Source organism: Cuculus canorus, chromosome 3 (assembly GCF_017976375.1).
Source record: "Cuculus canorus isolate bCucCan1 chromosome 3, bCucCan1.pri, whole genome shotgun sequence".
Classification (NCBI taxonomy): Eukaryota; Metazoa; Chordata; class Aves; order Cuculiformes; family Cuculidae; genus Cuculus; species Cuculus canorus.
In genome coordinates this window covers 63,767,759-63,783,666 of record NC_071403.1, presented here as the reverse complement: position 1 = coordinate 63,783,666, position 15,908 = coordinate 63,767,759, and the positions used below count along the sequence as shown (strand labels likewise).

At 34.7% G+C, this 15,908-nt stretch overlaps 1 protein-coding gene across 1 annotated transcript in view; it reads right to left on the bottom strand.

Moving 5' to 3' along the window:
- Positions 1-15,908, bottom strand: part of RYR2 (ryanodine receptor 2) — a 388,712-nt gene that overhangs the window by 161,358 nt on the left and 211,446 nt on the right. The window contains exons 21-26 of the mRNA XM_054062870.1: positions 15,444-15,636; positions 13,697-13,913; positions 12,341-12,445; positions 8,285-8,388; positions 5,588-5,671; positions 3,405-3,564 (exon numbers count right to left, since the gene is read on the bottom strand). Of these exons, the coding sequence (XP_053918845.1) occupies positions 3,405-3,564; positions 5,588-5,671; positions 8,285-8,388; positions 12,341-12,445; positions 13,697-13,913; positions 15,444-15,636 (863 nt within the window). The remainder of the gene's footprint in view (positions 1-3,404; positions 3,565-5,587; positions 5,672-8,284; positions 8,389-12,340; positions 12,446-13,696; positions 13,914-15,443; positions 15,637-15,908) is intronic.

Sequence of the window (15,908 nt, the reverse complement as noted above, 5' to 3'; positions counted from 1 at the left end):
ACACAACATGCTATTGGTGTGAAAGTTTTCAAGGACACCATCTACTTGGTTACCTGTACATGATACTGCTGTCATTTGTCTGCCAAGATATGGTAGCAAAGCATATTGCTGATCTTGATGATCTGTTTCCTGAAGGTCATGAATGTTCCTGAGCTCTTGATGATCTTTAACAACCATCCTCTATTGAAAGCATAACTATGACACTGTTCACTGCACTACACCATTATGTTCTCAACAACAGTTCCCCACTCAGCACACAAAAGTCTTCAGTCAGTTTGAATGAATCATATCAAACAAAATGTGTTTAAAGCAGAAGCACCCAAGACTGCAAAAACTCCAAACTTTCAGGCTTTCCAAACCTGAATGTGATCTGCTTCATAGGCACTTAAGCTTTTTACTTTTACATTTTCCAGGTTCTTCTTTGCACGCCCATAATTGTCTTTGCCTTGGTAAGGAAGAGTACAGTACTGATTGTATACCTAAGCTCAGTCAAGATTTAGGGTAGAAGCATTTCTCTAAGTCTCTTTCAAAGCACAAACTGGTAGTGAAAACCAGAGTCTGATTCACACTGACTGCTTAGAACATGTTCAAAAACCTAAGTAAGCGCTATCATTTTATTTCAAAACTTGGCAGTTTTAAGTGATGGTGAAAACCTCTTTATACAATAGCTTATTCTTCATTGTCAGAATGGATTTGGATACCTAATTCTTATTTGTTCAGTTACATATCTTTGAGTAGTTACAAGGGGTTCAAAACTATATCTCTCTCTTCCACAAGTTTTCTCACACCAGACCATAAATTGTAATGAGTGCAGATTTAATTTGGATGTTGAGCTTTGTCATCCAGTGACCAGGCATTTATTAAGAAGGAAACATAGGGGAGGTCTGGGTTCCGTCAGGACAGTTAGTAGAGTTAGTAGATAAAATACAGAGAGCTGTTCAGTAAATAGATCACATAGACCTCCTCTTTCCCTCTTTTCTATCCAGGTGAGCCTCAAAATGTCTCTTCACAGGTCCACAATAGTTTAGATTCAACAGTAAGGTCAAATTGTTTCTCCAGACACAGCACTGAGAACCTAAGACAGGCTTCATGATTCTTCTAAGATTAAGTTGAAGTGTTTGATTTTAGGTTACATCCTGTACTAGATTTGTCTAATCAATGTTTTTATTTTATTTTTTTAAACCAAATTTGTGGCCCGGGGCAACTCCATTGTCTTTTGGGAACCATAATAAAAATAATGAGTGATTACTCTTACATTATGCCTCTTCAAAAGCAGAACCACATCAAAACATACATAAAGACAGTGTACAAACACATCACATAGCTGTAAAGGAGACTTTTATTGCCACCCACTTCCACTACATCTTTTGCTTATCATTCCCAACCCAGTAACACTGAAAAAATCTTTGACAGAATCATTTAACTGCCTTTCTTACTTAATACCTCACTAAATCAGAAAACATATACATTAACTGCAAAATCACTCCAATAAATACGTGGGCTTTATGTTTTCGGATTGAGTAGGTTAAATTATCTTCAAGATCTAAGAAATTTTATTTACCACATTAGACTTGTGGGTTTTAATTTTCCCTGTGTTAGTTACAAAGGTAATTACACAAGAGATTAATTTGATTCCAGAAACTTCTTAACTTCATCTTAACAAATAAATTCTGGTGCAAAACTAAATTCAATTTGGGAAATGCAAGGGCTCTATGAAAGCTGCAACTATTTCCCAACTTTCATTCATTTCAAATCTCCTAATTGGCAAGGCCCTGTAGTGAAAATGTTTGGCTTCTGGAAGAATAAGAAGTATACAAACCATAGTGTTAATTATTGAATGCATTCTTTAATGTATCAGAAATATTTCTCTTGAGCTTTTAAAGACATACAATGTCTCATTCTATAAATGAATTGTGCACTGCCTTCATAAACACAGAGCAAATAATGGCTTCAAAGTGAACTTACCCCCTCCCTCTACCTGACAACAGAGAATCATCCCTTCTAACACTTCTCATGATTAAAAATCTATCAGAAATGTTAACACTTCAAAGGGCCAACTTCCCTTACTCAAAGGTGCAGCATTAGGGGAAAAACTACTCCTGTTGTAAGTAGGGGAGCTGCATCAACACTGAACTATCTTAAATGTCTGTCTACTAGGGGATATTACATACATTTTAATCTGCAAACACAAGAATTTGTTCATTGTCTGCCTAGACCCAAATACAGAACACAGAGTTCCTAAATGGTTTACAAAGTATGAAAATGAGAGCTTTATGGTAAAATACTATAATGGACAAAGCTGCAATGCATATATTTTGCATATTGAAGTGCTTAACTTAATATCTATAAAACCAGATTTATTATTTTTTATATACAAGCTTTGCAAATAGAATGAGTTTTGTCTCTGTAAAAAAAAAAAAAAAAAAAAGACAAAAAAACCCCAGTATTTGAAATGTACTGAATTGAAATGTTTGGCTTGAATTTTTGTCAAAAACATAAACACTGTTTGTAGGCAGGAAAGAGTATATGTACCTACAAAACAGCTATTTCTCATTTTTGCAAAAATAATGATCTATTACGCCCAGTGCAAAACCATGAAAACTTGTTAATTTTCCCAAGGGGTGAATTTTCCTACCATTTCACTGTGATATGCTACCACACAATACTAACAGAAGAAAAGAAACCTTTCTTTATATAAAATTCACAGATAGTGACAACAAGAATAGAATACTCCTAAGGGAAATTTGATATAGTAGCTGTCTTGAAGAATAATATGTAAGGCTCATTGTATACTAGATTAATTTAATTTTTTTTTTCAAAGAAAACAAAGACCCAGACTTTTGCTATTAACAATCCACTATGCTTAATTTTTACTCCTGTATCTTATAACACATAGTGATACCTACCACATAGCACTCCACAGAAACAAAATTACTGAAGTAAGATTGGAACCTGGAGACTGACTTAACTATTAACAGTTAAACATGGCGTCTGCCAGAAATGCAACATGTTAGCGAAGTAATTACTAGATCTGATTTTCCTGGAAAAACAAAATTATTCAATTCCCACAACTGTAAACATTTAAATTATTCCCCTACTGAGAATCAGTGTTTACATTTCCTAAAATATTAGGGCATGTAAGCTTCCTGCATGCAATTTTCTCACCTTGAGATCTAAACAGCATACAAAAACATACCACCATTTTTTTAATATTGGTCCTAAAAGTCTCATACTACTAGAAGATTTAGCAGGATTGCTTTAATTATGCATTTTTGCTTTCTTTGACTGACAGTTTCGCATTTGTTAGCTGCTTCTTCCTGCTCTTTTATCCCCATTATTCCTGTTTATCTGTGGAAAGTCTCAACAGGTAAGTACTTTTTCCAGTGAATGAAGTTAGCACCTACCTGCTGGATACCGTATGTCCAGCCTTGCCTTATACGGTCCCTTGCCCACACGTTGTGAGCGTTCTCTGCTAGTTTATCCACCATAGCTTCTTGAGAGGGGGTCAGTTTGATAAAACTCAGATCCATCGGGGCAGGCTTATATCCACTCAACAACTGGTAGCTGTCAAAATCCACAGAACTTGCAGTTACTTTTCAATAAGAAAAAATCAAAAGAAACCACAAAGGGAAGCAGTGACATTTATGCAATATATCTATATAAATAATCTGTCTTTGAAGATAAAGAATAATAATGCACCAACATTTGATTTTATCAACTCAGTTGGATGACGTATCTGGTAGTAAACGCAGCCCAAAATGGTCTGAACCGAAAATGTTTATAAAGTATTTTAGTACTTTCAGATATTTAAAGTAATAGATTAAAATGTTGCTCGTTTAAATATTTACATGTACACTATTATTGCTACCTCTGAGCACTTCATAACATTTACTAAATACTATCTGCTTCCTACTGAAGCATGGAAATATATTCTTCCTATTACACGAAGAGATGCGAGAGACATCAGGCCAAGTGACTTACCCAAGACCACATATGTAGTCCCTCTAATAAAAGCTTACCTTTATGATACTTAAAATACCTTAAATATCCTTCAAATCATAGCAGCAAATGTTTAAAATACAAGCATGGATTCAGGATAGAGAGATAGCTTCCTCACTACTTTTTGTGCTCCTGAGAATGAAGTGTTGTTTACTTTTAGGAAGTTGGTCCCATCAAATCGATTACACTCATCTCCCACTTTAGTTATGATCAAACATTATTCAATAAAGGATTAATCCATATGGTGATGGACGCAGCACATCAGGACTTAAAAAATTTACCTCTAAAACCTATGATACTACGTAGCATCACCACGGTGGCAGACGTTGCTTCCCTTACCTCAGCTGATAGAGAAACATGCAAGGTGAAGTGGAGCAGGAAAAGTAAAGCAGGGGACAGATACACAGGGACTGGCCTGGTGTCCATGCCCAGGTGCTATAGGGGGGTGTTGCAGAGTAGCCTCTGTGAGGAATGGCCAGGGCTGACCCATGCTGGGCAGAGCCAGATCCACAGGAATCTGCTGTTGGTCAAAGCTGAGCCCCTCAGCCACGCTGAGCCACATTTTTAAGAAACGGCAAAATGTTGCACAAGCAAGAGAGGAACGAGGAAAAAAGTGCGGAAAACAGGCTTGCAGAAGCCAAGACTGGAGGAGGAGAGAGGGAAGAAACATTCTAGGTGGCAGAGCTGGTGCTTCCCTGTGGACTCAGGAGAGACCAGGACAAAGCTGGTGGACATGCCCTGAATATTCCTTACTATGTCTCCTTAAGCACATTGACAAAACAAAGTGCTGTTTTGGGCATATCCAAAGGGGTCTGTGAAAAATAAACAACAATATTGTCTGACTGAAATTATATGTTTTGGAGTGTTAAAATAATAGCTAGTTTCAATAATTGTCTATTTCCTAAACAACTTTGTTATTTTCTTGTATTTTCTTTATTTAGACTGACAGAGAGAAATACAGAAAAAGAAACACTATTTATTCCCATTTATAGTCTAAAATATTCAAATACTTTACAAAAATTAATTAATTCTCTTTTGTGATACTATTGTAGAACCCATTTAAACAAACTATACGTTGAAAACAATAATTGAAAACCAGCAACTGTTAAAGGGGTTTATTGTCTAGAAACATGAGGTTATATCATCCTTCAAAATTACCACATTAAAAAAAAATTAAGTCAGAAAACAACAGTTCAAGAACATCAATTCAAAAAGCAATCAGTCATATAGCTATCAATCATTAAATTAGTATTACAGAACTAAGCAAGCAGTTGGTAGTCATGCTGCTGTCTCCCACACGCTGCCTAGCTGCCATCATGGTTACATCTCCTCAGGTAGCTGTGAAGTCAATTCATTGAGTAAAATCAGTCACTAAAGGAAAGTGTGAATCACACAGAATTAATGTGTTTATCAGGCTGGCAATTACTGTGTTCTCTCCTGTCACACTCATGTTAAGTTGTGCATATTAAAGCTACAATAGCCACGGCTATTTCAACAGAAGAACAGGGTCAAAATAACCAGGGTCTCAAAGGATGCTCACAATTTTGCCACAGAACACGTGTACACTATATTTCAACTTTGAACTTACGTCTTTGGGAGTTTCATTTTTTTCACTTTTTCTTCAGCATGTTCATCAGCAATTCCAACATGACAGCCTAATGCCAGCAGAGTTCTAGGACACAGAAATCACAGATAAACGACTGCCAGTGTTTCTATATTCAGAGCTATTGCTTTGTATATAAATAGCACTATACAAGAAATGAGACCTACGGGAATTACAACAATAAAATATATAAAACCTAACACAAGCCTATTAAAAAACAGGTAACAAGCCTTCTGACGGTGCTAAAATGCTACAAGATGTTCATAAAAAATTAGTAAAAATATAAGTGGACTTCTTCAAAATGGAAATATCACACAATCTTTCAGCTATATGAAGCATCAGTGGAAAGAGTCTCTGCCCTTGGAATAGATATTTCTGCTTTATATACTTACTCATACTGCTTATATACTCATTCATACTGCTTTATATCAAAATCTTTCTATGTCACATTATTTACTTCAACACTGATGAAAAGGAGAAAAGGCAGGAAATGTCACTTGTTATCCTTAGAATTTACAAAGAGAGGCTGTTATTCAGCAATTTTAATTGGATCTGGATTTTGTTAGGACGTGCTACTGAAGAGAGGACTGACAGCAGCACGCATGATAAGCATTAGCCTAAAACTGCCATCTTAATGCTAGGTACAGATGCTGCATGTTAATCCACTTCAGAGAAAAGGATTCAAGGTAGACATAGTGTGTTTTGTACCACAAGGCTTCTACCATAGAGCCACTGGGCAAGGCAGCCCATTCTGGCTTGACTCTGCAAGATGCAACTCATTTCAGAAAACAAACACACTCTACATAACCTTACAGTTGGGTCAACAATATTAATCACGTTTCTGATTATTTCAGACCTCTCCCTTTCCTTATAGTCATACTATCCAGCAGTGTGACTTAAGTCTCATTCATCTCCAGGGTTTGATCTGTAACTCACCAATTATTTACTCCTGCATTGACATTCAATATTGGATTATCAACTCTTAAGTTTCTTTAACCTAGGTGCATTACTAAAATATTCACATTGAAATTAAAAGAAATCCTGCATAAAAGTCAGAGGCCACTTTGGAGTCAGATCAGAAGTTTCTCAAAATCACATCTTTGATTGAAACTGATTGCACAGAAGAAACACAAGTATAAATCTTGGACTCCATTCCCAAATTTCCCAGCTTGGAAGAAAGCTGGAAAATGAGCTTTTTATTTATTCTTGTCTCCAATTAAAATAATGTTTTCTAATCTTTAACTACATTTACTGCTCTTGAACTGACTGGGTAAAAAAAAAAAGAGCATAAACATTGCTCTAGCAGTATTCCTCTTAGAAGATAAATCGTATGTTTCAAGAAGATTCTTACAGCAAACTTTTAGTGCTAGCTACATGAAGTAAATCCCACTGTTAACAACCCATGAACCCCGACTGAAAGTTAGATATGAGAAAATAAACATGCAGTGGCTACCTCCAGCAAAATACACTATCTGCTAAAAATACCACATTCAGCTAAATTTCAGTAGGCATAAATCATATCCAATTCCTATGCGGCTATCACCAGCAGAAGTAAGAGAATATATCTAACACTGGAAAACAGTACAGAGGAGCTAAACCCCAGTAACTCCAATTTTCTTGTAATTTTCTTGACAGGAACTTGAACCCTATGTTATCTCTGCACAGACAGCAAATTCAAATCAGAGAACCACAGCAGGATAAGAAAATCATACCATACTGGTAGAACCTGAAAGACCCCTAAAGCACTTCAAAGCTAAACAAGAAAACTAAAAGTGGCTGAAGTGATCCTTAGGATAGTATTGACACATGTAATTATCATACACAACTGAATAAATAGGTAGAAACAGGAAAATCAGTCACAAAACAGTAAACATCAAAAAAAACCCACCCCCAAAACCCAAGATCAAACTACAAAATATATATACAAATTGGTAGAAACAGCATGAGCAAGCATATTTTAATCCATGACATTTTCAGAGGTAACTCATTCCTGAATCTTGACACTTCATATAGTATAACATTTTTATAGTTCGTAGACATATTCAATTATACTGAAACATATAGACATCCCAATATATTGAAAAGATATTGTGCCAACAATATGATTCAGAAGTTCCTTGTTTTCTGCCTCTTTCATGTAGTAGAGCTGGCAGCAAAGTGGAAAACAAAACAACAAAACTGGAGAGCTTCCATGACATTCTCACATCTAACCCCTCATCCACAAAGGAGGGAATGCCTGCTGCTGTTTTGTGGCAATATGCACAGGTGACACAGAAATAACAGTAAGGTGCCCTGAAGAAAAGTTCTTTGCTAGTTAGATCCAAAAATTATCTACTGTTTGTGAAAGTGTGTTTTATCAATAAAGAAAATAAAAAAAAAAAAAAATTGAACTAAATTTAAACAAGTAAGAAGTGGTTTATTTCCTCCAAACTAGATAAAAACTTTGCAAGTTGCCATTTCATAATCAGCATTAATACAATAATTCTAAAATTCCACAGATATTAAAAAGACTATCAAAGTAATTTTCAATGCTCAATGCCTTATTAATTAACACATCTCACTCCTTTATTTTCATTATTTTCCTCACCTACGTGTAATTCATTGTAATTCATTTGTCAAATTATAATTCTGTAAACAGCAACTCCTTAGGAAAAACTCTCACTATAAGTTCTAGCAACTTACTTCAATGTTTCAAGTGACATTTGCAAGTTGTAATTTCTTTCCTGCTCTGGCAATTTTGAGAACTCCACTAAGCACGGGTGTTGTCTTTTGTTGTCATCTCTAACCTGAAAAGACAGTAAATAACTAAGTTTAATGTGTCTTAAAAACTAGAAGAAATTTTACAAGAGTCCAACCACAAAGTACTTAAAGCTGATCCTGTCAAATTACTTAAACTGAACAACACTTTTAAAACAGAAAGTATTCTGTATTCTCAGACCATGATAATTCTGTTCAAGTGAGACAGAATTTGCATTTGCAAATAAATTTCAGATACGTAGATCTCAAGTGGAATAAATGCTGATTTGTACACTTCATTATACAGATGTTCACAACAAATATGCAAAATTCAAGAACAGTGCAATATATGTTGTTTTTTCATACAGCCATAAAATAACAACTCTTCTTCAGCACCATATTTGAAAAATTATGCATCCAGTTTGTATAAATATGTTGATACAAATAGTACTAAAGTCCTTATCCTATGACAGTAACAATATAAGGAATAAATCTACCCTACCTCTTAGTTCTGAAAATGTGTTCCTTAGTTATATCTAGTAGTACACAAGGAGAATGCAGCTGCTTAGCAGTCACAACGACCGGAAGATTAATTTACAATAGTGACAGCAGAGTCATTAGGACTATGATTTACAAAATCCTACAATTTTTACACTTAAAAATTTAATTAGAACCATTTTTAACCGGCAACACTACTACACAGTTGTAGTCCAATACTGGCCATAACTAGGAAGGGCAGCCTGAGAGGCTGGGATTACTGAACATTTTACTGCTTCTTTGTGTCTTTATCATGCTAGAGTTCAGTCAACAAAATCTACAAAGATTATGTCTTGCTAGAATTCTTGACAAAAAATATTATTTTGAAAATATTAGCTAAAATATACCAATTAAGTGTTAACATTTCATCCGTTTAGAGTACATTTTTATCCATATATTAAAACGCTTTTGTGTTCATCTTTCATGGAGCATAAACTCACCATTTATATTAATCTTTAAAGCTGCAAACTGAGAGCTATTAAAAAATAACATTATTGACAACTTTTGATTAATCAGATAATTCTGCTGGAAAAATAATATTATTGACAACTTTTGATTAATCAGATAATTCTGTTGGAAAATGGGATGCTAACAGTTGAAGTTAAGAAGCCTAATAGTTACACTTTTTACAAATTTATCTTTACTTCTGTGGAGAATATCGTATTGCTTCTAAATAATTTAGGTCAAAAAAGACCAAGGCAGGAATTCTCAGTGAAGTGGTACTGTTGAACTGTGTATAATATGTTCTCAACAGTTTTATCTGTTGTTCACATACAAAATCAGATTTGATATTTAAAAAGGATAAGAAAATCACTAGCATATACACCGGCATGAAATCTTTGATAGAAAAACAATCTGTCACTCTTACTCTGATTGCTTTCCCTGAATATTCCATCAAATAAAGAATTTTCTTTAGATATTATAATGTAAATGTCTTATAGTGAAAAAAATCTTGGCAATAAATCCATATGCAGTATCTAAGATTATACTTAAATAAAATCATAATACTGAGACATAAACATTGTGTGTAAGAGTGGTGGAAGGAAAAGCAGTCATCTGCAAACCATAACCTATTTATAAAGTTTCCTTAATTTCAGGTCCTGAATGTTAATTATACATAAGTACCCACAGTGTGAATATGAAAATGGATCACTAATAGCTGAAATTTATTTTTTATTTATTGTCTTCTTGGTTTGCCCATTCTGTTTTCTTCCCATAGCAATAACTAAACTGTATATAAGTTAGATTATGTAGTAATGTGATAAAACCCCCCAACAGTCACATTTCTCTATACATTTTTGAGCAACATATTTTTGCTTTTTTGATGTAAGCACATAATGATTATCAAATTGAACTGCAGTCACTTGTTTATGTTTTGGATTAAAAAATTTTACACTCTTCAGGGGATAGTCATCTTCATTTGATGAGATTAATGTTCTTTGGATAGGTAATATAAACAATTCAACTGTCAAGCTACTTAATCAAACTTATTAACTGCTGAAGTGCGAAACATCTTTTAGCAGACACCAAAAATGTTGATTTGCAGATTTCTTTCTAAAACCTGCAGGAACTTACATTAATAAAGATTCAGTATAGTTTCCAATAAGAAGGACTACTTAAGATCTGTCTACAACTAATTTAAATCTTGGATGTCAGGTCCTTTCCTCAGAATTCCAATGTTAATTGGATTTCTTCTAGTGATGCTCTTCACTCCACAGCTACATCATGCAATGCTCAATTATGTTTATTTTGTAGGTTGCCTTTCCACCCACTTTGTTTTTCCTGAGCACAGAATGAAAATCCGCTGCTTTGCAAATAGCTTATGTAAGTGGCAGTACTTTTGACACCTATCAATTTTCATGGCTGGTTTTAAATGTACAACAAAGTTTAATAGAAACAAAGATATGAAGACGTGTCTGGTGTTCTCAAGATGGACAGCTAAATACCACTCATATTCAGACTTATAATGAAGCCAGTTAACAAAAGCCCTTAATTTTGCTATATTAGCTTGTCGTTTTATTTTGTTACATGTATAAAAGGCAGTACTAATATCACTTACAGTACTGAGTATCAGTCAGGTGATACTATGCACAGCTTTGATGAAACGGGTATGTAGGTAGGAATATAAAATGCAAATTACAGCAGGTTTTTTTAATATCTGGAGAGAAAATTAAACCTACGTATTCTCTGTCTTTCAGCCTTTCATTTTTTGACTTGGTGGAAAAAAAAACACTTTTTCAGAACAGCTAGTTAATATATATATAATGGATCATGCTCTTCCGTTATTATAAAAAGATCAAATCTGACTAATCTCATAATATGAGATTAGTGCACTCTTGTGAGTGCATAAAAAACAGGTGATTCCTGTTTCCTGCCTTCCCTCAGTACTGAGTAACTGCAGTGCATTAATCCAGGTAACTAAAATTGGCAACTGTGTCTTAAACTTATTAAATCTACTGTGAGAAACCACTACAATAAATGAATCACTCTCCGGAAGATGATCAACATATACTTTGCCACGTTTTCAAAGTGAGCATGTCCAGCCATAGAACACTAAAGCAAGAGAAAGCTGAGTAACTTAAAAGATTTAGTATATAATTTCATTCTTAATTGAACCACAACATTTATCACTTCTTAACTTGATATTTAGTATATATTGTTTAAACTGAAATAGTATTCAACTGTACAATTAGATATTCAGTGGTAAGTAACAGTACTCTGAAAGTTCCTGCAGATTGCTTCACAGCTGGTATGATTACACGACAATTAAAATATTTCGACACATTAACTGGGTTTTTGTGTTTGACTTGCTGGGCAAAGAAACAAAAACAACAAAAAACCAAAGATCTCTGTTAATCAAATGTTTTTAAGTACTGCCATACGCTACACCAAATACAATACTCATCCCCAGTTACATTAAGTGTGTAATCTGAACTTTTCAAAAGACCAAAATCTTCTTAATAACAAAAACAGAATACATATGTTTCTATACATGCTTCATGTTTCTATACATGTTCTTATATAAATATATCTAGCATCTACTGTATGTTTCTATATACTCACAGTAATAGTTCTTCATAAACTGCAGTACTTGTGATCCAAACAATTAGCTTGTATTTTTTCTTTTATGATTGATTTTAAAAAAATCTAATCAGTAGAATAGACTGCATTTTGTATCAAACCCAGAAGCCACTTTTTTTTTTTTTCTATCATACTCCATGAAAAGTAGGAAAGAGATAAGAAAATAGCTATGTGAAGAACCTAATACAGACACGGGCCCAAATAAGTAGAGAGAGGGAAGGACAGAAACATATTTATTGTCATTTTTTATAAGCAATACTTATTTTTCATTAAAAGTAAGGTTGGGACTTCCAAAAGAGTTACATCAGTCAGTACATGTGAAGAGAACCAATGTGCCAAATAATGTAATGTAATTAACAGAAAATTAAGTTGGAAGGTACATACTGGTCCATATTGCCAGCCAAGCTCAATCTTATTCATAACCCAAAGTTCATGGATGTTCTCTGCTAATTTCTCTCTAATCCTTTCCAGGTGAGGAGGCAAAACAATCTAAAGAGATAAGAGAGAAAGACACTGTTACAAATAAGCTGCTTGACAGTGCCACCCAAACTTTCATGACAAACTTTGAACAAACCAGTTCTTTCAACTAGACGTAAAGTATCCTTCAGTCCTTACTGACTAAAGGGAGCGAGAACTCTTAGGTGAACAGAAATACTTTAAGCTATGCATTTACAAGTTTCAGAGTTTGACCAGTAAGGGAAAACAGTTTTAAATCCTCCAAATGGCACAAAACACATTCCTGGTAGCTGGCTAGAAACTACTTAACACTATTTCTCAGCTTAAAAAATGCTAAAAATCTCAACAACCAAGATAACATTGTAAAACACATTTCACACAAATATAAACATTTGAGAACTGAATGCCATTTAAAAAAGTGATTAGATGATGATGACAGGTGTGAAATTAGGACAGCACATCACTCCACCTCCACAATTTAAAATCAAGTCTGATTTACCTCAAAAAACAGAGACCTCAAATATATGGTGCCATGAATCTTTATAGCACTACCCCAATTGTTGTTGTTACAGAATGATAATTACATGACACATGTATAATGCTGTATTCAGTGTATAATGGCAACAAACTAGCAGGTTTGTACTTCTTCATGTGTTTGGGTTTTTTCAGGAATGAGTTCCTAAATATAGTAAAATCTTGAGTACATAATTTGCAAGAATTTGTATCATCTCAAACTTTGGTCCAGTGTAAAATCAATTTTCATTATTTGTGATCAGAGATGGAGCTCTTTGGTATCAAAGAATTACTGTTCTTTGTAACTATGTAAAAAAAACAATGAAAACTATAACTTCAATGCATGTCATTTACTGCCCACAGTGAGTCAAATGCCACTCTCGGTAATCTGCAAATCCAGTAAGGAATTAGAGCTGAGCTTGGTATAAAAGTCTTGTCATAAAGCATAGCCTTCAGTAATTTTAGTTAAATAGTAATAAAAATGCCTAATAACAGAACAAGAATTTCAAATATTCTTTTTTGCCTACTGTAATGTTAAGGGTATCATACTCTTTATTGTAGTGTTTGTGAACTGAAATATGTAAAACTTCTAGTGAGCACTGTACGGACTTTAGACACCATTTTTCAGCTTCTCACAATGGAGTGTACCAACCAAATCCCAAGGAAAAAAAAAATGTTTGAGACAAGCTACTAATTCAATTACACGTGAAGTAGTATAGGCCTATAAAATATGTATTTGAAAATGGAAATGCAATCTTTCAGTTTCCATACCTGGCTAGTATCTACAGGAACTGGAGTGAAAGCTGCTTGTGAGAGAGAGATAGTGGGACCCAGTAGATCTCTTGTATAGTTACGATCCTGCTTGTACTCTCGGCTGTGTTCCACTTTCAACTTCTCTTTCGGTAGGACAGCTTCAAAGCAAGGGGCATATCCAGGTGGAGGAAGGAACTTGAACTCTCCATGGCGGCCCCCAAGTAAGAAACGTACCCTGTAAAAATCAGATTTACTTTAGATATCTGAGACACCTGTGGTGTCAAACCCGATCAGATTGTAAGCTTAAAAATTACTGAATGCTCTTTTTTTTTAAAGGGGGGGAAAAAAAAAAAAGATGTTGCCTCTTATTTCCATTGTTTACCATTTGCCCTCTTCTGAGTAGTGTTGGAGTTTATAAAGTATAAGGTGCAAAAAACATTTGGAAAAGTAAGCAATTCTTTCTTCTGGTTAATTTCTACTTCCATAAATGTATTCTAAATCATTAGACCAAAAAAAGAAGACACAGAAAGAGAGAGAAGAATCGGTTTACTATGCACAAATATCAAGTACACAGCAGCCTTTCAAGTCTCAGAAGGCTGATTATAACCCAGAATAACCCATCAACCACCTCTGAACAATCTCCATTAAGGAGTTCTCCATTAAGGAGTTCTCCATTCTCTCTCATTTGAGAAATGAGCCTGTAACTCGCAATGAAATAATATTGAAAAAAATCTTCCCAGAACATTGCCATCCAGAAGGAATCAAAGACAAAAAAAAAAAACCAAAACCACCCAAAAAGCCTAGCCTTACAGCAGAACCATTTTGTCTCCTATCTATTCCTGTATCCTGCAAGCTTTTTGTCAATGCTATACTAGAACACTCTTCAAAAACACACAAAGCACCTGTCAAATATTTCTCTCATGACAGAGATATGCAGGATTACAGTTTTGCATTTCATAGCACACGTATACAGTTTTGCCACACTGTATGTCCCATATTATCCAAGGCAAAGATGCGTTTTGCATCTCCAGTGAGAGGCCAGTATGCCCACTGTGTGACAGCTCTTATCTTTTGTACTATTCATCACAGTCTTTCAATGATCCCTCACAGAGCATCGTTCTGTCTCCAACAGAAATCAGATTTTAGCCTTTGCCTTTGCCAGTCCTGCTAAAGTTGGTCCTCCTGCTGGAACACCACACAATCACTTCCAATATTAGATTCTTACACGTGGAAGCAGAAGTCTGGCACCTCGAGTGTGATTTGAAATTTTATAGAAAACCAGCCCAGCAATCAGAATAAAGATTGACTGAATTCATATAAACTCATCCTGCTGAAAAGAAAGTGTACCACCAACATTTCTAAAGGTAAGCGCAAATAATATATCTTCAAATAACAGTGGCTTTCTCATGACAAGTAAGCTAGGGCAAATATATTTTCAATATCAAAGATTGATGTTTTCCTTCCCACACAGTTAAAATGCTGCCCTGGAGTGAATGTGTAGCAACATGTTAGCTAAGAAATTATAAAGAAGCCGTTTCTAAGGACTATATGCAAATCACTTTACAACATTGGTGTGCTGAAATACAATAGATACGTTCTCTCTTCATGACTGCTTTGTAGCTCCTACTACACAAGAACTGGAATTGTGACAAAGAAGTAGATGTCAGAAAGGGAAATGAGAGCGAAGACAGCCAGGGAAATAATCAACATATTCACACACAAAAATAAAATGAGACTGATAAAAAAAACTACACAGGATGCTAACTTTATTCCTGCAGAGAAGCTGACAACTGGGAAGAAGAGGCCATCTATGTTGAAATTCTCAAACATTCCTTGAACTGGCTGACCATTTATCCGGAAAGAGATGCTGGGGGCACTCAGGTCCAAACAGCAACTAATAACATCATCAGTTCTTAACAGGTGTTGGTTGGGAGAATTTACTGTTCGTGCTACACAACCTATGGAAGTAAAGGAGATGTGTTTATCAAAACTTCTGAAAATTGTACAAGTTTTCACAGCAGCCTAAAAACAAAAAAAAAAAGAAAAAGAAAAATAGCAATAGAGCACAGATACATTAATACACAAATATCACAAATATCTAACCTATAACAGCAAAGATCCAATTTTAAGTAAACATTTTTAGTAAACAGAGGCATAGAATCATATATAAAATGCTATTTTAACCATAAATAATACAACTAAAGTACATTTAATGTAAGTGAAAATAATT